This window comes from Pungitius pungitius, chromosome 6 (genome assembly GCF_949316345.1).
Source record: "Pungitius pungitius chromosome 6, fPunPun2.1, whole genome shotgun sequence".
NCBI classification, from domain to species: domain Eukaryota; kingdom Metazoa; phylum Chordata; class Actinopteri; order Perciformes; family Gasterosteidae; genus Pungitius; species Pungitius pungitius.
The window spans coordinates 17,597,111-17,624,788 of record NC_084905.1 but is presented as its reverse complement, the minus strand read 5'-3'; the positions used below and the strand labels follow the sequence as shown (position 1 = coordinate 17,624,788).

General features: G+C 43.6%; 3 protein-coding genes across 9 annotated transcripts; 2 read left to right on the top strand and 1 right to left on the bottom strand.

Moving 5' to 3' along the window:
* The first annotated feature begins 176 nt into the window (after nucleotides 1–176).
* LOC119195987 (uncharacterized) lies at nucleotides 177–5,130 on the top strand. Of its 2 annotated transcripts, XM_037451344.2 has the most exons (9): nucleotides 177–386; nucleotides 1,070–2,663; nucleotides 2,742–2,859; nucleotides 3,019–3,199; nucleotides 3,323–3,337; nucleotides 3,517–3,600; nucleotides 3,818–3,888; nucleotides 4,229–4,364; nucleotides 4,449–5,130. In XM_037451344.2, the coding sequence occupies exons 1-9, from the start codon at nucleotides 309–311 to the stop codon at nucleotides 4,470–4,472; spliced, it is 2,301 nt and encodes a 766-aa protein (XP_037307241.2). In that variant the 5' UTR covers nucleotides 177–308; the 3' UTR covers nucleotides 4,473–5,130. The 2 variants fall into 2 exon arrangements, with proteins under 2 accessions (XP_037307241.2, XP_062419066.1); XM_062563082.1 differs by lacking the exon at nucleotides 3,323–3,337.
* Nucleotides 5,131–6,293: 1,163 nt separating this feature from the next.
* LOC119196439 (neuroepithelial cell-transforming gene 1 protein-like) lies at nucleotides 6,294–19,554 on the top strand. 3 transcript variants are annotated; one of them, XM_037452133.2, is made up of 13 exons: nucleotides 6,294–6,504; nucleotides 11,615–13,502; nucleotides 14,732–14,798; nucleotides 14,890–14,949; nucleotides 15,317–15,424; nucleotides 15,530–15,697; nucleotides 15,792–15,854; nucleotides 15,961–16,057; nucleotides 16,259–16,335; nucleotides 16,431–16,688; nucleotides 16,813–16,983; nucleotides 17,077–17,263; nucleotides 18,140–19,554. In XM_037452133.2, exons 2-13 carry the CDS (start codon nucleotides 13,357–13,359, stop codon nucleotides 18,469–18,471), a joined length of 1,734 nt encoding a protein of 577 aa, XP_037308030.2. In that variant the 5' UTR covers nucleotides 6,294–6,504; nucleotides 11,615–13,356; the 3' UTR covers nucleotides 18,472–19,554. The 3 variants fall into 3 exon arrangements, with proteins under 3 accessions (XP_037308030.2, XP_037308029.2, XP_037308031.2); XM_037452132.2 differs by having other exon boundaries at nucleotides 6,294–6,556; XM_037452134.2 differs by lacking the exon at nucleotides 6,294–6,504 and adding an exon at nucleotides 8,960–9,063.
* Nucleotides 19,555–21,429: 1,875 nt separating this feature from the next.
* asb13b (ankyrin repeat and SOCS box containing 13b) lies at nucleotides 21,430–27,643 on the bottom strand. 4 transcript variants are annotated; one of them, XM_062562932.1, is made up of 7 exons: nucleotides 27,492–27,558; nucleotides 25,971–26,813; nucleotides 25,168–25,367; nucleotides 24,928–25,078; nucleotides 22,964–23,098; nucleotides 22,431–22,622; nucleotides 21,430–22,356 (listed from the first exon to the last, which is right to left on the bottom strand). In XM_062562932.1, the coding sequence occupies exons 2-7, from the start codon at nucleotides 26,011–26,013 to the stop codon at nucleotides 22,211–22,213; spliced, it is 867 nt and encodes a 288-aa protein (XP_062418916.1). In that variant the 5' UTR covers nucleotides 26,014–26,813; nucleotides 27,492–27,558; the 3' UTR covers nucleotides 21,430–22,210. The 4 variants fall into 4 exon arrangements, with proteins under 4 accessions (XP_062418916.1, XP_037308183.1, XP_037308182.1 ...); XM_037452286.2 differs by lacking the exon at nucleotides 27,492–27,558 and having other exon boundaries at nucleotides 25,971–26,073; nucleotides 26,731–27,485; XM_037452285.2 differs by lacking the exon at nucleotides 27,492–27,558 and adding an exon at nucleotides 27,171–27,485.
* Nucleotides 27,644–27,678: the final 35 nt, after the last annotated feature.

Genomic DNA, 27,678 nt, shown 5'->3' with positions numbered 1-27,678 from the left:
TCCACGCGGTTGTGTTACTTTTACTTCACAGTTGTCGTCCCGCCGCTGTTAAAAGAGTTTTATAAACACTGAACGTCGGTACACAATGTTCCATCACGTTTCATTGACTTTAAAAGGATTCGACCAATCGGGAGAGGCCTTGTTCAGCTGCGGCCAATGGCAGCGGCTGTTGGTGACACTCATCGGTGGGCGGGGCCCGTCGTTGCAGCAGCAGCAGCAGCAGCTCACATATTTTTAATTCCCTGACAGCAGGGACGCGTTGGGTATTAAACATTTCCAGTAAACACGCGGTTCCTCAGAGCGCGTGCATGGGGGCAAACAGCTCGAGTCACCTGCCCCGCGAGGACGGGGACGGCGGGGGAGTGACGTTTGTGAAGGGCATTCGGGTGAGTGCGTGCACGAAGTGGCAGAAAGTGATTGACTCGTGCAGACTGTCATTAAAAACAGAGGCGCGGTCGCTGCACAGCACGCGGCTGTTTGTTTGTTTTCATCTGCAATTGTGGCTGTTTGAAAAAAAAAAAAAAGTGTTCTGCGATATTTATTAATCGATATGTACTGATCTCGCCCTCGTGTGTGTTGTGACAACACAAAGTCAGGGTCTCTGATTACGACACGGATTGTTCTGATGTTGGGTGGTAAATATGGGAAGCACATAGTCATGGACATGCACATGGAGGACACGACACATTAAATCCAACATCTGCTCGAATGATGAATTGCATCATGAATATGAATGAATGAATATGAATGCAAATATAATTGATTTGACATTGTAACCAACAAACAAAATACGCAGTAGCCAAAACATGGGTTGTCCTTTACCCAACTGCTTTTCTTATGAATAACATTAACATGAGGTAGTTCATAAAGTTCCATTATGGGATTGTGACAAAAAAACTATAATATACCATCTTCATTATTGTATTATTATTCCTCCAGGTGGCTGTTGTGTAGCTCCTCCTCCGAACTTTAAAACACACAAATAGAACCAGATAATATGTTATTGGTTTAATAGAATAGACTCTCAATAAATCCATAGCAATAATAGTTTTTCTTCTTTCTTTTAAAGCTGTCGGATAAAGTGATCCACCGGATGAAGGAGTCTTCAAGCGTCTCACAGAAGAGACGTTCACCTGAAACCCAAACGCCTGCGCCTCCCCCCTCTGCTGATCACCTGATACCTCGCCTGGCGCCTCCACCTCCGTCAGCGGAACCTCCTCCTCCTGTGAAACTTTTCCCTCCTCCCCCTGTAAAGTTTCACTCTCTACCCCCAACTTCTGTGGAGCCTCCACCTGTTGAGCCAAAAACTCCCCCTCTAATTGAGCCCGTTGTCTCTCCTCCTCCTCCTCCTCCACAAGAAGCCCCGCCCACACTCCCATCAGTGGAACCTCCTCCTCCTGCAAAGGTTCACTCCCTCCCTCCTGTGGGGGAGCCTGACGACCCGCCAAAAACTGCATCTCTCACCATCCCCGTTGTAGCTGCCCCTCCTCCACCCTCATCTGCACCTTCTCCGCAAGTAGAAGCACCTGTGGAGCTTGAATTGCCTCCTCCTCCTCCACCAGCAGCAGCAGCACAGGAGCCAGTAGTCCTGCGTCCTGCTGACTCCTTCACCCCACATCATGTAGAGCCACAGCTCCAGTCTCCTTCGGCGATAAGAGAACACGTCTTCGAACCTGTTCTTGTACCTCCACCCGTGGAATCGTCTGTAGCTCCACCTGTGGCTCCACCTGAGCCTTTAACTCCACTGCTGCCCTCTGAAACATTTCCAACTACTATTGAACCCGCTGCTGTAACTCCCTCTGTTGAAACAGTTCAACCTCCACCCTGCGTTCTATTTACACCCGTTGAACCGACAGCACCACCCGGTCTCGTCGATTCAGCTCTAGTTTTACCGCCGCCAGAGACGACTCGTGTTGAACCTTCAGTCCGACCTGCTGCAGTTGAAGGAGAAGTGCCTTCCCTCCTGGTTTTAGTTGTAGATCCAACGCTTCCATGTGAAAGGGTTGCTCCTCCTCCTCCTGAGCCGGTGGCAGCAGCCTCTCCTCCTCCTCCTGAGCCGGTGGCAGCACCCTCTCCTCCTTCTCCTGAGCCGGTGGCAGCAGCCTCTCCTCCTCCTCCTGAGCCGGTGGCAGCACCCTCTCCTCCTTCTCCTGAGCCGGTGGCAGCAGCCTCTCCTCCTCCTCCTGAGCCGGTGGCAGCACCCTCTCCTCCTTCTCCTGAGCCGGTGGCAGCAGCCTCTCCTCCTCCTCCTGAGCCGGTGGCAGCACCCTCTCCTCCTTCTCCTGAGCCGGTGGCAGCAGCCTCTCCTCCTCCTCCTGAGCCGGTGGCACCACCCTCTTCTCTTCCTCTTCCTGCGCCGGTGGCAGCACCTTCTTCTCCTCCTCTTGAGCCGGTGGCAGCAACTTGTTCTTCTCCTCCTCCTGAGCAGGTGGCAGCACCTTCTCCTCCTCCAGAGCTCATTTTTGAAGAGCCCCCACCCCCCTGTCACTGTGTGGAGCTGGCCATCATATCCACGGATGCACCTGTAAGTGAACGCCTCGTCGAGTCTCCGGCACCGCCTCCACCCTCTCCGGCTACTCCTGCCGTGGAGCCCCCCGTGACCCCGCCCTTCCCCCCCGTTGTTGAAGATGAAGCTTCTGCCTCCGGAGCGCCACCTGCAGCAGGTGAGCTGAGTGACGCGACCGTTTGAGATGACTCCTTACGTTCTTGTCGTCTCACAAATGTCCCGCGCTCGCACGCAGCCGCTCGCGTTCCCCCACCTGACGTGGCGGAGGAAGAGCTGAGGCGGAAGATCACGGAGGAGATGCGGATGAGCCTGGAGGAGGAGATCCACCAGAGGAGGCAGGAGCTGCAGCGACAGTAAGGGCAAATACCTGTCTGCGTTTTTTTTTTTTGTCTCATTTTATGTGTGTGGGGGGGGAAAAGGTAAATTGGGGAATTCTTTAATTTCTTTTACCTAAAGTAGAGAAAGAACATAACAAAAAAAAAACCAAGTTCAGATGCGTGCTCTGTGCGAAGGCTGGAGGAGACGAGGACTCGGGCGCGGGCGGAGGCCCGGGCAGCCGCTCAGGCTCAGGTGGAGGAGCAGGTGAGGAAGACGCTGGGGGCGGAGAAGGCGGCGTACGCCGAGAGCCTGAAGGACGCCATCGCGGAGGAGCGCGCGAGGACCGAAGACGAGCGGCTGATGGTGCAGCTTTACGTGAGCGCGCTTCATGTGTCGGGATCGCTCTCGTAAATGTGGAAGTCTTTCCTCTCATCGTGCCTCTTTTTTTTTTTTTTTTTTTTTTATATATTCTTTCTTGACCCTCGCGTGTCGTTTCAGCGGATGGAGCTGAAGGTAAGACGGGACGAGTCTTTATACGTGCATGACTCACTTTTTCACTTTTCATTCTGCTTTCGATGCCGACTCTGCAGGGGGGGGGTGGGGGGGGGGGGGGGGGGAATATTACGGCCTATTAAAATGAATGTTATAATGCTGTAATGCTGATGTCAGTCAAACCCTTTAAACTCACGCAGGCTCATCAGCTGGAGCGGAAGGAGGAGGAGTTAAAGAAACGAGACGCTCTCTACAAGGATCACATCGCTAAACTCGAGGCAAAGGTGAGAAACGCGTCGATCTGTTCCTCGTCGCCGCATCACATCACAGGTGGAAGTTACATTCAAGCCCCCAACAACTGGTTTGCATCCTGTTTTATTTCATTGATTCGGAATCGGTGCTTCGTTTTCAGCCGCGGCAGAAAAACCGATGTCAGAGGAAATGTTCCTGCATATTTTACCGTGATGCTTACTTGTGTGTTTTCTTTTTTTTTTTTTACAGTGCACCGAGTTTTACAAAGTGACCGCTGAGAGCTTCAAAAAGGGCAAAGAGGAGACCCACAACCGCTTTGCGTACGTTTGGAGTCGCTGTTTGCATAAATGCAAAGATGATACGTAAATGTGTCTTTTCTATATCAATGTGCAAAATGTTTAGTTGTTTCGTGCCACTTTCTCATATAGTGCCAGGCTGTGTAATACTACAACAGCTCTGCCAATTGAGAAAATAATAATAAAATAGCTTGTAACAATTATATTATCTGTGAACATGAAAGGATGACGAGTCAAATGATATTAACATAACCACTACTTATGCTTAAGATGTAGAAATATGACTGACTATAAGAATGGGCACAGTGGGTGTTGAGCAGGGCCATGGATTGGCGAGAGAAATATGTCCGCGTGTCTCTCCCAGGCGCTTTGACGTGCGGCCGGTGTGCGGTGACCTGCAGAGTCAGATTTTGAAATGCTACAAGGACAACGCGGGGAAGACTCTGACGTGCTCGCGCATCGCCTCGGCCTACATGCAGTGCGTGGACAACGCCAAGAAGGTGCAGCGCCGCACACGCACTTCGCTGCTTGTGACGTGGATTCGTGGTCCGTCGCTTGAACTCGTTTCTCCCCTCTGTGCACAGAATAAGTTGAGCCCCGGAGGTTAATAACGTGGACCACTTGGTGAGGACGGAAGCTTCACTGCTGCAGCGACCAAAGGTGGACCGACAGAATTCAACAAGTAGATCCGGCTTTTCCTGGGGAAAAGTGGCACATCCCTACACCATAGTGAGCGGTTCTGGTCGCGGTAATGTTATATTTTCAATCACTTTTGGTCTCGGGATTCATCTTAAGAACCAATTATGCCAGAAAAAAGAAATATATCTATATATACAAAATATACAGTACATTCATACATAAACTGAATGAAATCAATATGTTTGTGTGCCTTGAAGTTCTAAAAGCTAATAATCTGATGCATTAAAGAACTTTTTAAAGAGCAGAATGTGAAGTGACAAACACCTGCATGAGGTTATTGGTTCTGTAAATAAGGATTTTCAGGTTGTCTTTTTTTCTGGTGCATGCTAAAGAAAAAATCTAAATCTAAATAAACTTTGTTGTAGAATCCCATAATGGCTGATGTTGTCTAGCTAATTGTGGTCACACTCTTGTGTCATTTGCAAACTAACAACTTTTTAAAGTTTCTGGAATGCTAGACGTCCTACACAGGCTTTGCTCAAGTACCCTTAAGCAAAGCATGTATAGGACATGCTTGGACATGCAGTTTTTGTATTTTGATATCATAATAAAGAACTTATTAGTGAGTGAGTTTTTTTTACTTTGCTCTGAACAAATCCGAAGACATGTTCCCGTTCATGCACCATAACCTGTTGCTCTGTGGGGGCACCGCTTTCCTGTTTTGAAAGCAAATAGCTAAAGTATGAATGAGTGCAGTATCGCAATCGGTCCACCAGGTGGAGACAAAGACACATCTCATTATCTTTTCTCACAAGTCGGCAATGCTTGAGGGACTCAAACAGCACAGCTTCGACAGGTATGAAGCAGCTACAGGTGTGGCGAGAATAAGAAAGACCAAATCTAAAGCAACTCGTACAAGAAAGACTTAAGTAGGCTAAATATACACTACACTGGGCAGAAATAATGAAATAACTTATAATTAGGTTCCGGTGCACAAGCACGGACGTTTTTTTGACTGTTTTTAAAAAACATTTTTCAACCTTCAATATTTTGACTTTTTAAAAATATATATTTTGACATATCTTATGGCGTTTTTTCCCATGACATTTTCAGATACGTATTCCCCACCTTCCGAGGAAACTGTATTTGTTAATTATGCTCGATTAAAGAACTCTCTAATGGTTTTTGTTTTCCTGTATTCATGGATTGATCACTAACTAGATGAATTGTAAATTCATGCAAATTAACTTAGAGCTGCAATTTTCGTAACCACATATGTATTAATATTTTATTGCATTGTCAGATATTAGTGGTCCGCAAGAGGAAGTTACTCTCAAGAGTTGTGACCAACACATAGTATACACTTGTTCACTCCCAAACTACAAAGTTAACAAGTATTCAGCTGCTAAAGAAACAGACCCGTTTGTTGCGATTGGTAAAGGCTGATGAAATGACATTTATCATGACATTTATCATTCATCACATATTGGATAAAACGTTCCAACAAAACGCTTCACCGGTTGTGTTACCGCTAACGTGTTTACCCTTTAATTTTCATGTCAATGTTATGCTTGTTTCTGCTTCCCTCAAGTGGCCACAAATCCCTCCTTAATGCCGATTTAATAATAACCTTTGCTCAGGCGGTGGTGCCGCTCCCTTCCTGCTCCCACGTCCACGTTCATGGTGCAGATCCCAGACAAGATCACCCCCACTCTCCAGATTAAAATCAGACCCTCTCCCCTGTTCTCAAACTCTATCGTCCGTCAGGTGAGTGAACGGAGGAAGTGACTCTCACAAACCCCCGTGTTGTTAGAGTGACTCTGGGTGTTTGCCAGGGCCTGTGTGTCCTCGTCTGCCTCCTCCTATCTGCTTCAGCTGTCGGTGCTGAGAGGTGGGTGGTGTCCAGTTGGGAACGCGAGCCCGACTGGCTTCAACCCGAACCCTGCACCACATTTGGTCAAACCGCTCATCATCCTGTTGTGGGCCCACACTGCAGCGGAGGTAAGCAGCCGAGCTTCCATCTATCCACGGGTCAGACACTTCGCCATAGAAGGTAACCTAACAAAGAAAATACGTTGGCCTAATGTTACTTTATATATTTTTTTCGATCTGTTTTTTGAAACAATACAAGCTCAACGTTGAACTAAGCCTGGTTTCCCTGCTGGGTTTGTGTAGCTGTGCAAATACACGCAGTGCGCTGTGACTGGAGGAACAGTTGTGTAACCTATACCATATCTTTTTGACACATCTTGTATCTTCCAACAATAAACGTTACTGTTTGAGATGTTCGCCGTCTAACAAAGTAACATAAAAACAATAAACTGTGTGGGTGGTCAGACTCAGAACCTTGTTGAGAAAGAATCACAAAATAACTCAGAATACAATGTCGGGAAGAATGTTAAATATTGAACAGCATCACATCACAGCTTATCATCAGAATGAAAGAACACGAAGGGCACATTGCTCCTTTGTGTGGAAGCTATTGGTCTCTTATGCTGCTGGTTTTTGGAGGTTTGCATGTGCCTTTGCTGAAGAAAAAAAATAAAACAATGCAATGATGCTGCAGGGCTGCATGCAAATCTTGTGAATCATGACTTTAATGAAACATGAAGATCCAAGCTCCTCACACATAGTGTGTGTCACTGGCTGCATTTAGCTGATATTTGAAGGGTTTATGCAACCCTGTCCTTTCGGTGGTGGTGCTATGGTGACAGTTACCAAGGACGCGTCTGGAGACTGCCGACTACTCGCGTAGGCTTGTTACGTAATGCCGTTTTTTTGTGTGGATTTCTCTTGTCGCTTTGTTGCCTGTTGAACCTGAGGGAGAGAGAATGACCCCTCCTAAGAAAATAGCAAAGTAGATCCTGTGCACAGTGTGTGCAGCAAAGACGCACAGTAGCAATGCTCCACTGACTTCTTTGCAACTTGCAATGTGTATTGTGTATTTTGTGTACATATATTTCAAACATTCTTCTCACACCCCTCTCTGCATATCACTCCTGTGACACCCTTTAGCATTCACTCACCCTATCAGTCATTTTCACACACACACAAGAGTAAAAAACTCCCTGAATAGCGAACTATAGAGCCCTTACTTATATTGTCTTAGCAATGCAAAAAAACACATGTGAAAAGTGTAAAAACAACCACGCGGTGTGTCAGCGAGGGCTTTGTGCAGCAGAGTTGTTTTGTAGGAAGGTTGCAGTGACTTCCTGACGTCTCCGCAGGTTGCCTGGCAACCTCTAGACACGTCACAGGGTACATTCAGGTACTTTATGACAAGACACAACCGGTTAATCAGTGAGCTTTATGGGAGCGGATAGGTGAGTATTGTTACCTTTCAAAAGAGACGGGGTAAGCTAAGCTAACCCGCCGCTAACAATGAAATATGACAGAAAAGAGCTATCTTCAGTATCTGAGCTTCCCTCTGGTTCGGAGGACTTATGAGGAAGGTCAGGATGTTGGAATACTGGATGCAAGCCGGATGGGGGACTGTGGACCTCCACAGCCACACCGCTGCATGACTAACAGCGGGATGAAAGGGTAGATGTTGTCGTTTTATAGTGATGATGAGGGGGGGTTATGTGACTCAGCACTCACAGTGCTTTTGGATCTTCAGATGAAAGGAGCGACTCATCGTGTGGTCAGCTGACTCACCGTATAGGAAGGAAAACCGGGAAAGGAAGCACGTGCTGGATGGTGGGTAATTGGGATGTGGGGGGGGGGCTTATGTACGCATGTGTATGAGTGCGTCAGGCTTTCGGTGTTTGACAGAGGCCCAATTATTCCATTTCCCGTCACAGGAATGCAGGGCGACATTCCGGCTAAGTGAGTCGCGCCCTCTCACCTTCCATCGCGGATACAATTTCGTTTTTTCCCGTCTCCACTTCAGCCGGGGGGAGTTTCCCTGTTCATTCATCAAGGAAGTTACAGAGATTGTTTGCTCTGGCAATAATTGGCTCAACGAGAGAATGTTTTCTTGTTTAAAGGACAGTTTAATCCAGTCTGGGGACACATTTGGGGATTTGCATGGCAATTTATAGCTGGTTGCCTACTAGCATTGAGGAAATAAATCAGGAGGAATATGTGGGTGTGAGGTGTTTAAATGGAGTAAATGGCTTGCTGGCGTTGGCGTTGCTTTGTCATGCTGGGTAATGTTTGCATCTGCGTTTGGGAGAGAGAGACTTTAATAATCCTAAATATATACATGCTTTTGGATATTAATACAAGTCTGACTTCCTCCATGTGTAATTTTTTTGCGTGTGTGTGTGTGTGTGTGTGTGTGTGACTCACAATTACAATAATTACTCTGGCACAACAGTTGGATGAACAGCTCACGATGACTGTAAGGAAGAGAAAGAGAGAGAGAGAGAGAGAGAGAGAGGTTGGCTCTCTCTGGCGTCTCCATCTCATAACTCCTCTGCTGCGCGGTGTGTTCACACACTGACACACACACACACACACACACACACACACACGGACATCTTCAGTATGATACTCTTCAGTCGGAGCAGTCGAGCTTAGAAGATGTGTCCAGGGAGGAAATGAAGGGCTTGTGCGGTAGGTGACGGATGATTTGCAACAGGCTAGTTTTCATATCAAGACAAACATGCTTATGTTACTTACAATCTCTTCCTGCTACGCCACTTCACAACTTACGGTTTTATGGGGCGTTACCGGCAACACCGACCGTGGCTCCAAAGTAGACAGAAAGTGAAAGGCAGTTTCACTTTCTGTCTACTTTGGAGCCACGGTCGGTGTTGCCGTGTCTCGGAAACCTTGTAGGGCTTCAAATGTATTTCTGTGTTGAGTATTTTCAGGGAAAAGTCTTCCATGTTGAAGATGTCCACCTTTGTTTGGATTTGGGGGGGAATTCGTCTGGAATCTTTTCAGGAGAAGGTCCAGCACTCAGAAGAAGAAGGTTTGGTACTTGTAGAGTTACTATCTCGTGGTCTTGAATGCAGTGGCACAGAGTCTCAGATGTTGTCCTGGTCTCGTCTCGTCTCAGAGAATCACTGCTCAAATGTGAAGAGTCTGTGAGATGGATGTTTCAGGTCTCAACATCCCTCCTTTAGAAGAAACCATCTTGGGTATATTTTTAAAATTGAATTGCTGCGTGTGAAGAAGTCTTTGTCTACGCAGTCACTGATCTCAACCGAGCTCGGAGTCAAAGGAAGACCGGCAGGTCCCCGAAAAACCCCCCATGTTACTCATGGTCCAACTACAGGACGTTTATTGACCTCCGTTCAGTTTCTGCCTCTCTAATGCGCTTGTGCAGAGACGGGTGTGTGTGATCTGTTTGCGGCTGCCTCTTCAAAAAGAAATAGAGACATTTTTTTTATGACTCAGCCGTCACCAGCAGGATTGCTTTGAGTAAACTTGTGCAGTCACATGGCGCCAATGTCACAGTTTGAGTGTTGACATCAGGGACTTAGCTGACTTTGTGGAAAAGGTGGCAGTTGACTCAGTTTAGTGTCCTGTATTTGAAAGACAGTTTGGGGTTCTGAAGGGTACTGGCGTCACTCCTCTTAAATATAGAAATATTAGCTGCTCTGTCCAAAATAACGTTAGTTTAACTTGAGTTATATTATGTTTCCTAAAATGTTGATCTGCTCCTTTGAACAGGACTTCTATGATAATGTTGATACGTGTCTGCACGTCGCGTGTAAATAGAATACTTTTCTATGAAAGTAAATGATCTCAGCATGGTCATGCAGTAATCTTTCTTCTTGATTGCAGATCATTAAGTGCTGCCTCGGAGACTAAATGCTTCGAATGAGTCTTCTCCCAAAGGTGCGGCGGACTCGCGTTCCAATCACCTGCTAAAATCTTTCAATAAATACTTCAGGAACCTTAATGTCAATTCTTCTTCGCTTGAGTCGACAAAGCCTCCGCGTTTCTGCCGTGACGATGGGAGACCTTTCCAGCTCTTCCCTTCGTTGTCTTGCTGCCCCACAAGCACACGACTGGACGCCTTCATGGGGTTATTGTTTTGGCCTTTCAACATAATTGCTCTGCTCGCCTTGAACTCTGGGAAAAGCAAGAGGATTCAACGAGAGTTTCTTTGGGCGCCTCTTGAGGATGGGATTCGGTCCATGGACGTGGTGGGAAGGAAGGGGAAGAGGAGGTGTGATGAACAGTGTGTCATAAGATAAACCTTCACCCTCTTCTGCTCCTTCAGATGAAGCCATCTGGAAACAATCATGAGTCAGAGCATTATTATTAGACCCGATAGACCCGCTACCTTTATGTAGCACATTTCATTTCCACTGCTCAAACCATCATGCATTTGTGTCTTCTTCGTCTTCCTCATGCAGGTGTTTGCTTTAATTTATCAATGCTTACCAATGCTAAAATGTCATCATAATTGAAATTGAATTGTCTTCTCCAGAAGTATCCTGATGTACAATAGAAACTTTATATGATTGTTTTCAATATGATGAGTTCTGCCTCTTTAGGTGCAATACCAGGAGACACGAGGGGTTTCCCTCTGAACTTGATGATGCTTTTCCTCCACTGGGCCACTGGTTTGCTTATATGGCTTTCAATGTTCCGCCTCCATCCCAAAACAACACACTGAAACTACACCTGCATCCAATTTGCAGCAGGAAGCTTGTCAGTTCATCTGTCGCAATATCAAAGATATCTTCCCTGTGTCCAACATGTCTTGCGTTGCATGCCTCAAGCACAACGCACTGTCTACACAAACCAAAGGACTGCACTCGGAAACTGATTTCATTGGGTGACGTAGATGTTTGTACCCAGTCTCTAGCACCATGTGAAATCAGTGTTCCTGGAAGTAGATCATCAGCACGCACAGACGCACAGACGCTGGACACTGGGGCATAAACCGAAGCATGAGGAAGTTTTCATAATGCCACAAAGTACGGAGAGAAGTCCATTCCACAGCTGCTTTCCTGCTTCCTGTGAAAACTTTTTTTTCTCCCTCTGTGTTGGACTCAAACACACTTTTATCATGAATACAATTGCATTGGTCAGTTCTGGAACCATTATCTTTGTTTAAAGACGAAATGAAATAAACAATTTATAGCCTGACAAGGCCTCTTCCTCTGCCTGTGCGGCCTTTTCTTTTTCTTTTTCTTTGTTGCAGGTGCCAGCACACCTCGTACCTTCCACCAGATGGAGTGTTTACATATGAACAACTGAAGATAAGCTCTTCATTGCTGAAAGAGGGCAAAGTGCGGTGACTCCTCCACGCCACGTAAATGAATGCAGACGAATAAATATTCTCAAAAATGGTCTTCTCCTCCATGCTTTCCATACAATAATCTTTTATTTCTCCCAATTATTAGGAAATGTGCTATTTAGATTTGATCAAAGTGATGGCTACTTTTTGAGGCAAACTGTTGTTCATTTTTACATTTATAAAATACTGGGGAAAAAAATTATTTTTAGGAAATATTCCGTGATGCATACAGAACGAGCAAATTAAAGGAGAAGCTCCTGCCAGCCCAGTCGGGACCGGTAGGAGGTTTAGGTTTTTGAAGTCAGTTGATCAAGGTCGATCCTACCTAGAATTCTTTTCTCACTGTATTTATTTTCTCCGTTACATCCATTTGAGTCTTAATAAGGTTTTTAAAAATGTCTTAACTCTTAAATCCAGACTTTCACTTGAATACAGAAAACTCTGAGTGCTAATGAAGAAATAAAGTTGCCTATTTAATTTGTGACAGAATTATTAAGGACCGAAACAAACACTTTGCTGTTACTGAACATTTTCCCATTTCAATCCCTGGTTTCGGATTTTCGGATTCCTCTCTCCGGGTTGAAAGTGGATTTGACTTCATAAAAGCTAAATTGACTTTGTGGTGATATTGTTTTATATATTCATGTGTTTGTTGGATTGATTGTCCAGGCAACTATAAAACTGCATGGTTTCTGTACAATACATCAGAATATAAGCATTCATCTATTTCTATGCAACCGCCTTAGTCTACATGTACTGTTTCAAAATGCCACCCTGACACCATAGCAGTTTTATTAAGTCCTGTATTTAATGTGACAGGTATTAAAGTGGAATGTATGGCCACATTTATGTGAGTGCATAACTGATCATAAAATGTAAATAACAGTAAGATAACATAGAAATAAAAAATATATAACACTGAAGAACGATGTGGAGACATGAAAAAAGATAATCCCGTTTTGAGTTTTGAGTTGGAGATATTTTGAGGGTATTTAGAGCTGCTATTTAGGCAAGTATGAGGAAAGATGTATGCATTAATAACAAAAAAACAGCAGCCAAATACATTAATACTACATTATAAAAACCCTGTTAAACTGCAAATATATCATCCATTTTCGTAGGTATTATTTAAAGTATTGGGGTCAGGAAAATGTACATTTTTATTAATTAGTATCAGTCTTATGCACAAGAGAAAATCTGTTTTAATTTAAGGTGGGACCGCTTTATATGTTCTACCAAGTCTACGCACTGAATTAAATGTGTAGTTTTTATGCAAATCGCTGTCGGTTACTATTATCACTTTATCATTATTATATATATATATTTAAGTTATGATATATTATGCCATTATTCTCGCCGGTAACAAACACGATGTATGCATAATACATTCAAGATCCTTTTAGTCACACTGGCCACTCCCACCTCGTGGTATCGCAGCAACGGAACTCTGAGCCCTCTGCTGATTGGTCCATTTCCAAAAATCCGCCATATTCAAACTTCCGCCGTGGTGTGTGCTCTGTTGTCACCGATCTTCTGCTTTCTTTGTACACATCGGGACGGTGTTCATCCGTCTGCGCTGTCCTTTGTTCGCTTAGCCATACATTTATCTCAGTAAAAACTGATCTCGAAACGAGGGCTCCTGCTAAATGGAAGAAAATGAAGAAGTTCGCGGGTGGACGGTGGGAAAGAAGAAGCCTCTCCTTCGCAGGATGTCATCGAGGACGTCCACCACCAGTGTCATTAGCGCCGCGGAGACTTCTCCGCAGCCACACCGGAGAAACAAACCCAAGAAGTAAGTAACGTTAGATCATGTGAAATAAATGTGATAATGTTTTATTTAATTATTTCCGTATTTATGGGGAAGCTCTGGTTATTAACTTGGATTAAACGCTTTCAGCACATCGCGAGCTAACGTTGGTTAGCATGCTGTGACGGGCAGGGCTGTTATTGTAACTGGCACATGATGCCTTCAGGGCCACCTCGGAACTCGTAAAGCGTTACTCGGGTGTTTTCGCCACTATTTGCTATTTGTTAGATTGCGCGTGGTGGCGATAAACTGTAAGTTATAAGACAATGAATGGCTGATTTTCGCTCTCACATTTCCTTTTTACTCAATCTGCTGGTTAACGTTGACTTATGAATACATTTGTTTAACTATAAATACGAATGGACAGATGAACAATTATGGCTGCAACTAGTTACATGCTAATTACAAGTTAACATTTGTAATTTTTGTTCATCTGTGGATTATAATATAGGTTTTGAGTTATTGTCTACTTTCTGAAATGTCAAAATCATGCCCATCTTCAACTTCTAAAAGTCCCCGATAAATTGTCTTCATAATACCTACTATAAAACTCTAAACACCTAATGCTATTCCATTTACAATGATGTGAAAAAAGAAAGCAATGAACTAATTTCTGATTACTAAAAACGTAATGACCTGGCTTGAAGATAAATGCAACCACCAATACATTTAATTCCTTTCCTCTGATCTTTCACTACCCCCTCATAATTCTGTTATTTTCAACGTGACTGGAAGGCAAAGTGTAAGCAGCAGGTTTTATAACAGTGTGTCCTTCTGACTCCGGCCTTGAAAACAACCTTAGGGGGTCATTCACTAAGAAGAAGACATTGTAACTCTCTGCAGCTGTATTGATTTGTCCATAACTGACTTTTATTCTGCTGCAAGGGAGAGCGGCCCGGTCCATATATGGTGATTATTAACCGCCCTCCGTCATCATCAACAGCGTTGACATGACTCGAAACACGACAGTGACTAAAGCCAAAATGGCAGACAAAATGAAAAGACATTCATCATGTTACCAAAAGCTGAAATGCTCCTCAGTTGTGTTTGTTTGCCTTGATTTGCTGTCAGTGGTGTATTTCAGTCTGCACGCATGATTAGATCCTTTCCTTCTTTTTATCAGTAGAAGACGAAGAAACCGTCTCTCTGATGAAGTCGATAAAAAGTTGTTGTTGTTGTGCCTGATCAACTCTTACTTGTTGCATTTCCCTCAGACCTCCTCTGCAGAGAGGCAGCTCCTTCACCTTTCTCACTCCGGGGACTCCGTGGGACTTCAGCCTGGTGAGTTAATGTTGAAAACACCATTGTGTTCGCATCCACGGAAAGGACACATTGGAAATATTTTCTACTTTGTACTCTTATGTTTCTACAGAAGAGAAAGCGCAAAGAGAAGGAGGATGACACAGTCAGTCTGTCCAGCTTCGACCTCAAGGTGAGAGTTAGGGCAGCTTTCCGACTGTCTGCTTTGCGCACGTGTAATGTTGGCACCCTTTAACGCGTTCTCACGACACACATTTAATCCCTCTGCATGACTCGGGTGCTCAAGCGGGCAGCCGTGAGTGCGCTTGTGTGTTGTGAGCTCGGGATCATCCCTAATAAAGCTAATAAAAGCTGTGCCTAGTAATACATCAAATATTCAGTCAGTAATGAAGAGAATAGGTAGATCTGTCATCTACATTTTGCTACTACACAACGGCATTACAGCCTGGATTTAAACAATGCCTTAGTATTCAATACTAGGATCTACATATCGAAACAGTCGCATTAAGCTGAAGACTATTTATTTCCTTGATTCCCAGGAACCCAGTACCAAGCGTGTGCGACCCCTCGCTAAAGTTTCATCGCTCGTCAACTTGATATCTCCTTCAAAGAATGGAGCAGTGCGGCGCTTTGGTCAGACCATCCAGGTAAACCCGCCCTTCTTGTGGCACTCCCTCTACACCTTGCATTGTACAAATGTAAATGTGACAAACCTCTGTTTCACTGTCACATCATATTTTTCTTCTCTAAAGTCAATGTCGTCACGTGGTGACAGCAAGTCACCAGCGACGTCCCTCAAAGCTAGCAGCAAGACAGCGGGTCCCACTCCCACTAAACGCAGAAACAGCACGTTGTGGTCAGAGACACTGGACGTCCATCAGAAGAGCACCTTCTCTACCAAGGAAATCAAAAGACAAGAGGTTCTGTAATCCGTTAAATACATTACAGCACAGCCATCTTACAAGTATAGAGCACAGAAAAAACTAACTCATCCTGCTGCGGTTTCTTTTTCAGGCCATTTATGAGCTTTACCGGGGAGAGCAAGATCTCATAGAGGATCTCCAACTTGCACGAAAGGTCAGAAATGCCTCATTTAATATTATTCATGTAAATAAAATCATTTATTCTCCCATTTTATGAACCGTCTTTTGCGCTCACAATGCTGCTTTTTTCTCCAAATCAGGCATACCACGATCCCATGTTAAAGCTCTCCTACATGACCGAGGAAGAATTGGCTCACATATTCGGGGACCTGTATGCATACATCCCCTTGCACGAGGGTAATTTACCACCAAACATTCTTAAACTTTAAAGTTGGCATCTCTTTTATTATAACTAGCTAGAACCTCAGATCACAGGAGGTCATTTCAAAGGGCTTTACAGGCCTGCAAGTTGGCAAAGAACACTAGCACCGTATTATTCAGGCTTACTATATAAAAGTAAAGTGTTTCTGATGTATTTGCTTTTCAAATCCTCTGCAGATTTACTGATGAAACTGACGGAGGGAACTGGCCCCGATGGAACTGTAGCGCAGATTGGACAGATAGTTATTGATTGGGTGGGTGTTGATGATGATGACTTAACACGCATCAGCGTCAGATATGACCAATTTCAGTAAAGCAACGACATGTAACTTTTATCATATGTTTTCAGCTGCCTGGTCTGAACGCTTACAAAGGCTATTGTAGCAACCAGCTCGCGGCCAAAGCCCTGCTGGACCAGAAAAAGCAGGACAAGCGAGTCCAGGACTTCCTGCAGCGGTGCCTGGAGTCTCCATTCAGTAGGAAGCTGGATCTCTGTAGCTTCCTCGACATCCCACGATCACGCCTAGTGAAATACCCACTGCTGCTGCGAGAGATCCTCAAACACACTCCTCCTGAACACCCAGACATCCCCAGTCTGGAGAGAGCTGTATGTTATCCAAATGACATGTATTTGCAGTCACAGACTTATATTAAGCTGCGATCATCTCACAATTTATGTAGTCTTGTGTGTGAGAAATTATCACCTGATCATTCTTTCTTTAATTATCCAGATCACCATAATCCAGGAGATTCTGTCTGATATTAATGTGAGAAAAGGGGAGTCTGAGTGTCAGTATTACATAGACAAACTGGAGTATCTGGATGACAAGCAGCGGGATCCTCTCATTGATAACTGTAAGATTCTCCTTTGTCACGGCGAGCTGCGGAACAAAAGTGGCTCGGTGAGAATTAGGATTCCTCTCACTATATATTATTAAATCCTCGATACATTGTGTCTGTTTTGCATCGTTTTATATTATTGGGTTTCTTCACAGAGGCTCCATGTGTTCCTCTTCTCCGAGCTGTTGGTTCTGACCCGGCCGGTGACCCGGAATGACCGGAGCTGCTTCCAGGTTTATCGACAACCCATCCCTATTCGGGATTTATCTCTGGAGGACCTGCAGGATGGAGAGATCCGGATGGGGGGCTCCTTCAGAGGGGCTTTCACCAATGGCGAGAAAGGTGGGTTGGGTCGATTTGAGTTGAGCTCCACCTGCTGGCAGAGTGCGGCCGAGGCATGTTGCGTCACCCGTTTATTAAGTTATTGAATGTTTTATTTATACATTTTCGAGTGTTGGTCAGTCAAAGCCAATCGGAGACTTGGGCTCTGAGATTTTGCTTACATTTTATTGACACAAATTAATAGACATATCATTCACATTCATCTAATTACAAACAATTATTTGTTGCTGCCGTAATGCTAAAGTAGGGTTACAAATAAGCAATCCACAAGTAACTTTATACCCTCAAAACCCTTCTGTTCTCTTGTATTTGAACGACCAATACGGCCTCCGGAAGGGAAAATTGGCAACAGGTGTCTTCGCTGTGTTCCATAAGCACCATATAAACGCAGGCAAAATAGCCGTCACATAATTAACCTGTTTGCAATGTTCTAATTTTCTTCTATTCTCAACAACATCTCAAATCACATCAGAAAACACAGTCGACGTTTGCTTGCTCATCATGAGCCTCAAAAATGTTATAATTATGTCATTCACAGTCACAAAGCATTTTTTGCCCATTTTGAATGTAACTTCAATACTGCTTCTCACCCTTTCTTGTGTATGACTTGATGTTCATCTTTGTACTCATTTAATCACGCCCTTTTGAATGGTCACATTTACATCCTTGTATGCCAAGCATCACAAGACAGTGTCTGTGTCAAAAACTTTGAGTCTCAGTGCTTTTTTTGTGGGGAAAGAAGAATACATCCAGCTGCATGATCAGAGTTTGTAATACTGTTGTTGGAGTGACTCACCATTGCACTAGATCTTTGCATCCATCACTTTGCTGCTTGTTGTTCAGCGGACTGTATCTCTTTTCTTTCTGTCCCTCTAGCCAAGAACGTTTTTCGCGTGAGCTCTCTGGATCCCTCCCATGGCCAGTCCCACACCCTGCATGTCAACGATGTCTACCACAAGCAGCAGTGGCTCAACTGTCTGCGCAGTGCAATGGCGCTACACCAGGAAGCTCCACCCAGCGCTCAGCAGGAAGGAGCCAGAAGAGCCAAGCGTCGCTCCTCCACCATCTCAGTCACCATCTATGACGAGGAGCCTGATGAGAACTGCCCGCCTGTCGCTGGCCCCAAACTCAGGCCTCAGACGCTGTCCAAAACCAGATTGGACCAGAAGTTACAAGGCTCACTAAAGAGGAAGGAGACTGGCGTGTAGACATTGAGCGCAGCGGCTGGTTCCTCCTAAACAGAGACGTGTGTGAAACAAGAGTCCAGTTTTGTCTCGTCTGTCAGTGAATCCATGCAACCACTGTTTTTTATGCTTTTGCTTTGTCATTGTAGCGTCACTGAAAAGGTCTCTCCAATCGTATCCGTCCTAATGTATTGTACAAATTTGTAGCCTTGGAAAAGTGTTATTAGTTTACAAAACAAAAAAAAAACAATGTCTCAGTGTTACTGAAATGTATGTTTATACCAGATAATTGTGTGTGGAATTATTATTCTATTTTATTTACATGTTAACAGCTTTATACCACTTGTAGTTCTTAAAATTGGGTTTCAACATCTTGTGTCAACACTTATCTTTCTGCTGCATTGGAAAATGTCAATTTATGTAAATGTATGAAGTTGTACGTGCTATCGGTGCCCAGATAAGGGATCAAGGAACTAGGACACAGTGACGGCCGCAGCTTTCTGTGCAGCAAGCCTTTGCGGAAAAGAACTTCAGCTTTTTTTGATATGAGGTGCAAGATTATGAGCTGAACGTTTATACGAACACTGATCATGAACGTGATTAAAACGCATCTTGGAAAATGTAAATGTATTCAGAGAAAAACTGTTAAATGGAAAATGATAAAGCATTTAGTTTGTACTTTCAATGGCTTCTGGAGTAAAACATACTGAGATATTTACATGAAATCGGATACATTTCTTTCTTTTTTACCTTCAATTATAGGGCAGCTGCCCGTACAAAAGACACACTGTTGTAAGCGGTAGTTAGGACATGCTGCTTTGTCATAACATTGCACCTCGATCTTTGACCCTCGTGCTCATATATCAACCGCTGGGGAAGGTGGGACAGAATAACCAGAAAAGCCTGCTGCTGCGCCTCGCTGAGGAATGTGAGCCGTCAGTTGGGCTTCCTGGTACTTTTGGCAAACTGCGTTTAGCATGTGATGTATGGAGTCATACTGACTTTGTTCTACTAAATAGTGTGGTAGATTGGTTTTTGGAACACAAACATCTGCCATTTTCTTTTACTGTTGAAAAACTTTAGTGTGTTAACTTAACCTTGACGTATCTTGCATGTAAAAATAATAATTTTATAGGGCTTTTCTTAGTACCAAAAGACACTTTACTTTTTAAATATAAGTAAGGGAAAACGTACAGATCAGAGACAAGGCTTTTATCTTTTTAATTTCACAATGATACAGTTGTAAAAAACATTTATTGATGCATGAGCTGCAAAACATTAACAGAGCTTCCTTTATTTTCAAAACTAGGTATATCTGACAATCTGTTCTGTTCTAGTTTGAACTTGCTGTACAGCTAATGATTGTCAACATGTGATGTGGCAAGACACGCAAGCACTTCCGATAAGAACTTATTTGTGATAAGTACTTATGGACTTATCACAAATTACCTCATCGGACGGGTTTGGGCAGGAAAGAAATACAGCATTTCGGGTTTTCAACTCCACACCGACAACAAAATGAGTGCAGAGTTTCACTGAGATAAAAGCAGTTGAGGAACCAGAACTGTGTGAGTGCACAAAAAGGAACTAACACTTGAATGAATTATGGTCGAGAAGGCAACCATCCAATTCTAGTTTTTTTGTGTGAAGGGCAAGACACGTAGAATTACATCTGCTTCCTGAAGTAACTGATGCACAAGCAGGCAGTTGTGAAACAGGTCAATCAGTTACCTTTGTGTGTGTGAGTTTGTAGCTGTAAAATTGCACTTTCTGGTTTCTTGTTCTTCCGAGTTTGTATCCCTATGGTTGAAATGCACTTATTTTAAGTCGCTTTGGATAAAAGTGTCAGCTAAATGACATGTTATGCAATAATGAAATTAAACATGTTCAACAACAGACTTAATATGGGGTGCAGGTGTCTGGAGATTCAGCTGAAGATTAAGCTCATCAAATGGCTATTCCAATTTCCTACTCCATGTTTTACAACCTGCCCTCATAGAGGTGATCAGTGGAGACTGGTGGCTGCTGTGGTTCGGGTAAAATATAATTAAGTCCCCTCCATATTTTAGATTTCTCAATTTCTTGGCTTCCTTTCAGGCATGCTTACCATCTATTATTACCTTTGCTTTGTAGATAGTTTGCCTTCAACTGACTTCATCGATTCAACCAGATATAAAAGCAGGAAGTTAAATCGTAAACAGGAACCAGGTCGTTGTGGTTACTCGGGTCAAACTGGAATTAACACCGAGCTAAGACTGTTAGCAGCTGTCCGCCACCCGTGATGTTAGTTTAAAGTACTGAGTTGAACGCTTGTGTCCTCGAATTATTCGAGCACATTTGGTATTAAATTTGACGTTGTACCAGTAGTCGTTTATCTTTTCGGTACCGGGTTTCGCAGGTTAGCTAGCGCTGGGCTGGAAACGAAAATGGGGAGGGGCTTAAATACCGGATGTCAGAATGAGATCATGGATCTTAATCCAATGTATAAAAAAAACAATTCTTGTGATGTTAGAAGTTTTGTAAGTAAAAACACTGGTAATGAATCCACGTGTTTGGTCAAGCGGGTAGACTGTAAATTCAGTTTCGAAGCATTCTAGGAGAGGAGTACCACGGCCTTTAAAGTCATAAGTGATGTCAGTCGGTTTTCTGGTTCAGTTGGTTCTAGCGGACCCTTTCTGCCCACCAGTATGGCCTGCTATGAGGCCTAAACACAGTATACTCACCAGTTTTGACAGGTTTTAGGGAAGTCTCTTAATTTCCGTAGAGATTCCGTTGAGTTGGGTTGCAAATTAGTCCAGATTGAATTACCGTACAACCATAATGTAGTTTTGACGAGTGCAACGCTTTGAGGGAATATTTTTGTGAAAGAAATATTATTACAACCCAAACAATAACAACCACATTTTGATACTCAGAGTTCAGCTACAACAGAAGACACAACAAGAAAAGTATTTTTAAAATAGTCCTACAAATTTGATAGAGGTGGAACCATCTGTATTATTTACAAATGTACATTAAAAAATAGTTACATAATATATACAGTGATCCAGGCGTAAAAAATGACTTCATATCAAGCAAAAATATTGTCACTGTTATGCATACTGGGAATGCATGAAGGGCCTTGCACAAACACAAACACACACACACACACACACAGGTGTGGCTGACTAGACCTTTGCTTGGGGTGAGGGTGGGCTGACCTACGCTGATAGTTATGCGAGGTCAATCTAGTAACACAGAGGCTAAAAGAGCTAACAGGAGGTTCTGTGTTTGAAAAACAGTCTGCACACGCTTACAGTCCTGAAAAGTGGACAAATTGATTAATAAGTGGGTTTCCACTCAGGTGTTGGCTTTTTTTATCGGTATAACTTCAAACAGATTGTATGGTTTGACCCCCAGGAGCAGACTTTTTTTGCAATTAAAGGGTTTGAATTAGAATTAAAATGTTGGACTTCATTTGGTGACCTTAAACACAACTCCATTATATATATATATATATATATATATATATATATATATATATATATATATATATATATATATACACATACATACATACATACACATATACACACAGGCAGTTACAGTTTGGCCAGAACATCATGGTACATGTATTAACACGTACATTTGACATCTGCTGGGCTTCTGCTGCCAAACCCAACATACTGTCATATGACTTTCCGGAAAGAAGTCCACTGAGTCAGCAGTCATAAGTGGTCTAGATTTAACCTCCAAAAGAGATGCATCTCAAGTTTCTCACAGGTTATTCAGTATCTGGAGGTGGCATGTATAACAGAAACCGTATAATGCGATTGGGCAAGTTCAGTTTGGAAACAACTTCTCGGGCTCTTTTGCCGAGAGACCCTCTCACAGCCACTCTGCTGATTTGCTGTAGACTCAGAGGGGTACCTGCGGAAGAGGAAACAGCAGAGATGACATGATTGATGTAGTAACAGGATGCTCACTGAAAATAGCAAACTTACTCTCATAGAACTCCAGGCAGAGATAACTGGTGGATCCCACACTGGTGTAGTTGATGGGTTTTTTGTTCAGGTTATCTCGAGCGTACACGTTCCCCCCAAACTCAACGAGTAGATCAATCAAGCCAACGCTCTTGGTTTTGGCTGCATGATGAAGGGCCGTTTCATGTAGCTTGGTAGCATTCACATTTGCCCCTTTTGGGTTAGTAACACAAAACTGTTTGAAAGAGGAAAATACTTCTCATTTGTAGCATTTTTGTTCATTACAAATGCATTATTTAAGCATTAATCATCATACTGTATATTATGTAAATCTCACAAACATCAGTAAATAACTTGTTTTCGCATTTTGTAAACAGTTGATCGATGAAGCAGTACCAAACTTAATCTTGAATTTCAGTCCTAATAACAAAAAAGCACATCTTAGGTATTTTGCTGCATTGAAACAAATAATCACACGTAAATTGAGAAAAATGTATATTTTAGTTTTGAACCAACAATATCTAGTCGCGTGCAGATGACAAACATGAACTCACCCGCTTTGAGGAGAACTTTGGCGCAGTCGTAATGTTGCATTGCACAGGACACATGAAGCGGTGTCCCATAGTGGCAGTCATGGGCCTCCATGAACGCTCCGTGATCAATCATGAGCTGAACACATTCTGAATTTCCTATTGTGGGGGATGGGAAAAAAAGGATGTTGGTTGTAGCTTAGTCCGTAGTATTAAGACGACAGAAAGTATGTGCTCTCTCACACAGAGGCACATGGTGTTCTGGGTCATCTGGTAATCAAGATGTTTGTGCGTCAATGTTTATAATCTCGTGGTGCCTAAGATGATCGTCTACGTCCGAGGTTGATAAGTAGCACTTTGGTTTTGCCCAGAGCCCCGACACCCCCCGTTTTAGCATGACTTTCTTCTATATATTCCCTCTCCGAAGAAGAAGACCTTTCTAACATTGGTTTAGAGCAAAGGAAAAGGGTCTCTAGTGGAGTAACTTTACAACACAGCTGGTAAACAGAGAGTCACATAAATTAAAATTAGCCTTGAGCTCTATCGGTTCCCAGCACTATTCAGGAAGAACAGGGTCTAAAGTCATGAAGTTACAGCCTGCTTTGACAAATGTTTTATTTACAACTTTTCACCTTCATTGACATAGTATGAACACTGTTTGGAAACCGGTTGGGTAGTGCAAGACTGAGAAAGAAACAAGAGACCTCTTCATTATACACTCACCGGCCACTTTATTAGGTACACCTGTCCAACTGCTCGTTAACACTTAATTTCTAAGCAGCCAATCACATGGCGGCAACTCAGTGCATTTAGGCATGTAGACATTGTCAAGACAATCTCCTGCAGTTCAAACCGAGCATCAGTATGGGGAAGAAAGGTGATTTGAGTGACTTTGAACGTGGCATGATTGTTGGTGCCAGAAGGGCTGGTCTGAGTATTTCAGAAACTGCTAATCTACTGGGATTTTCACGCACAACCATCTCTAGGGTTTACAGAGAATGGTCCGAAAAAGAAAAAACATCCAGTGAGCGGCAGTTCTGTGGGCGGAAATGCCTTGTTGATGCCAGAGGTCAGAGGAGAATGGCCAGACTGGTTCGAGCTGATAGAAGGGCAACAGTGACTCAAATAACCACCCGTTACAACCAAGGTGGGCATAAGAGCATCTCTGAACGCACAGTACGTCGAACTTTGAGGCAGATGGGCTACAGCAGCAGAAGACCACACCGGGTGCCACTCCTTTCAGCTAAGAACAGGAAACTGAGGCTACAATTTGCACAAGCTCATCGAAATTGGACAATAGAAGATTGGAAAAACGTTGCCTGGTCTGATGAGTCTCGATTTCTGCTGCGACATTCGGATGGTAGGGTCAGAATTTGGCGTCTACAACATGAAAGCATGGATCCATCCTGCCTTGTATCAACGGTTCAGGCTGGTGGTGGTGGTGTCATGGTGTGGGGAATATTTTCTTGGCACTCTTTGGGCCCCTTGGTACCAATTGAGCATCGTTGCAACGCCACAGCCTACCTGAGTATTGTTGCTGACCATGTCCATCCCTTTATGACCACAATGTACCCAACTTCTGATGGCTACTTTCAGCAGGATAATGCGCCATGTCATAAAGCTGGAATCATCTCAGACTGGTTTCTTGAACATGACAATGAGTTCGCTGTACTCAAATGGCCTCCACAATCACCAGATCTCAATCCAATAGAGCATCTTTGGGATGTGGTGGAACGGGAGATTCGCATCATGGATGTGCAGCCGACAAATCTGCGGCAACTGTGTGATGCCATCATGTCAATATGGACCAAACTCCCTGAGGAATGCTTCCAGCACCTTGTTGAATCTATGCCACGAAGAATTGAGGCAGTTCTGAAGGCAAAAGGGGGTCCAACCCGTTACTAGCATGGGGTACCTAATAAAGTGGCCGGTGAGTGTAGATACATGACCAAACATTCCCTTGTGATGTTGTATGTAACTGGACGCACCTCCCATGCAGGCCTCGTGAAGCGGTGAGAAGGTAAACAGCGGAGGATTAACTGTTGCTCTGTACTCCAACAGCAGCTTGACACATTCAATGCTTCCTGCCGCACAGGCATCACACAGCGGCGTGCTTCCATCGATGTTACGCGCGTCCACCTGGAGGACACAGAGACTTAATAACAGTCAAGAGCCAAAGTCAGTTATGCACTGGTGAGGGAAGCCATCAACATCTGCCACCGCCTCACCTGGGCACCAGCTTCCAGCAGCAGTCTGACGCATTGGGTCTGTCCCTGTATGCACGCCTCATGCAGGGGGGTGATGGAGTCAATGGCCACAATGTTAACGGCTGCACCTCCCTCGATCAGCTGCTGCAGCTGGAGGGCCCTGCCCTGTGCAGCGGCCTCATGCACTGCTGACCGGTCCGTCCAGAATCCAAGACCATGAGCTGCAAATATGTGAAGATCACAATACAAACATTACTGGGGCTTTCTATTCATGCATTATCTGTGTGCACGTTAACCTGTGATTGACAACATTCTAGTTCAAGTTTATTTTATCATTCCAACCAGCTGAAATATAGCTTTCAACCATGCACAATCTAAATTAAAGGAGCAACAATTACCGTTTTGTCCACTTCCTTATAAACATGACAGCATTTGACACTTCACGTCGGCATGCTCTACAAAAGGTGTTAATGCGTACCATGTCCATGAGCATCTACATTTCAGTGTATTGGATCGTATTACATTTTACGGCGTGTTGTATTGGATCCATGTATTTCTCGATGAATATAACACCGCTATTTTAAAGTATACAAGAGCAAACTTATGCAACTGCAGCGAGCTTAGATGTTCCCGTTACACCTTAACAGCCACTTTAGGGGACCATGCTAGCACACATTGACCCGGGAAAACCATGCGGACGCACGCTGGAATCCAGACACCATTAAAATGAAAGCATATGATAACGATTGCAGCTACCGGCCGAGGACGTAACGAGCCCCGTCCGGTCTGCAAAGGTTGTCGGTCACCAACCGTAAGCTCCTTACCGATTTCTCCAAACAAGGACGGTCTGGTCCGAGTTATCTCCATTTCATGTTACCGTTTACTTTCTTCCGTTTATCACGAAGCTTCAGCTAAACATGTTGATCTCTTTGAAGCCAAGGAATAAAGACAAATATAGCGGCATTATCGTAAATAACGACGGACATCCGGGTGCTCAGGGAGAGCAGCAGAGGCCCGGTCCACGTAAACAATGGCTGGGATTTCTGGGATATGTAGGCGAGGGACCTTGTGGAAAACCGGAAATGTTTTCTTCATTCCAGTGAAATCATTAAACGGCATACATATGAAAAAAAAATGTATATACCAACAAATCAAAAAAAAAGAAAAAAAGATCCTCTCCTTTTCATATCAATTTATTCAGTCAAAATGGCTAACTCTAGCTAACGTTAGTCAACCTACGGTACACTTGCTAATCCACGTTGTGCTGTTCGGCTTTGGATTTATTCTCCTTCTAACGTTTGCATTTCCACAGGTGAATCTACATTCATTTTATGTTCAGGAAGTGTCAAATGAAAATGTTGGAACAAATAAGACTAGCTAGATTCAGCAGATAAGTTGCAAATAAAAGCTGGTGGCTAACTTAGGCTAACTTTGCACTTATTTGCAAATGACCTCAAAACCCATTTTAGGGTGCAATATGTTATTGTAAAAAATGTGGCAAAGTAACTGAAAATGATGCAAGGCATGTGAATGCAAATACAATTGAAGGCGAAATCTTTGAGTGAGGTACTGCCTCATGCTTACCTTTTGACATTCTCAAAGTGGAATTTTTTTGGAGACTGAGGAAACCAGGGACGTTTTGGTGCTTTATAGATACTGGCAAATATCTATAAAGGACACATTTGGACATTGACCTTATAAAAGGTTAGTGAACACTGTTTAATGGCAAACAGAATGTTCCTGAATCCAAATTATGTCCAATGATTTATCTCCACAAACACTTCCCTTTAAATTGATACATCTGCTAAAATTAAACCAAAAGTTTAATGTAAAGAATGTAAAAAGTTAGACCATATAAACCATGTACTGTAATGGAAAATGTATACTTAGTATATACTTCTACTTAATATATTGTGTTTGAGTGAGTGTACATACTTCCACGTTTCTTACTGTTTGTTTAATGGAAATGTGGATCATTTGGATGTATTTTAGATTCTTATAACATAGAACAGGTTTACACTTACAGACTATCACATGCTTGCTGTGATCAAAAAGCAGCTGACTGTCTATTTAGAGTCTTATTCTTCTCAACGTTGAATAACTGGTCCTTATTGTATGCTCACATGTTCTATAGAATGTTCCAGTGCACAGGCCCCCCTCCCTCGATCACTCTCTTCAAAACTCTAAGCATTTTAATCCGTAGTGCACACCTCTGCAGACTCTTTGTGATTCTGTACAACTGCCTCTACTTGCGAGAATACCCTATAACATGTTACAGATAAGTCCTGTTTGACAATATTCAGTTGATAAAGACACAACTGCGGGTGAAACGATAGTTTTCTCACCAAAGTGCACACGGTGCATTTGCTGTATAATCCAAACATACCCTTAACCCGCCCGGCGTGTTACGAGTAGAAACGTGGGTTGTTTATTTCCAATGTCCGTTCGTTTAACGTTAATAGCTGAAAAAAAGATATTTCTTTAGTCACTGCGACGCTCGCGCACCCACGCACGCACGCACACACACAAACA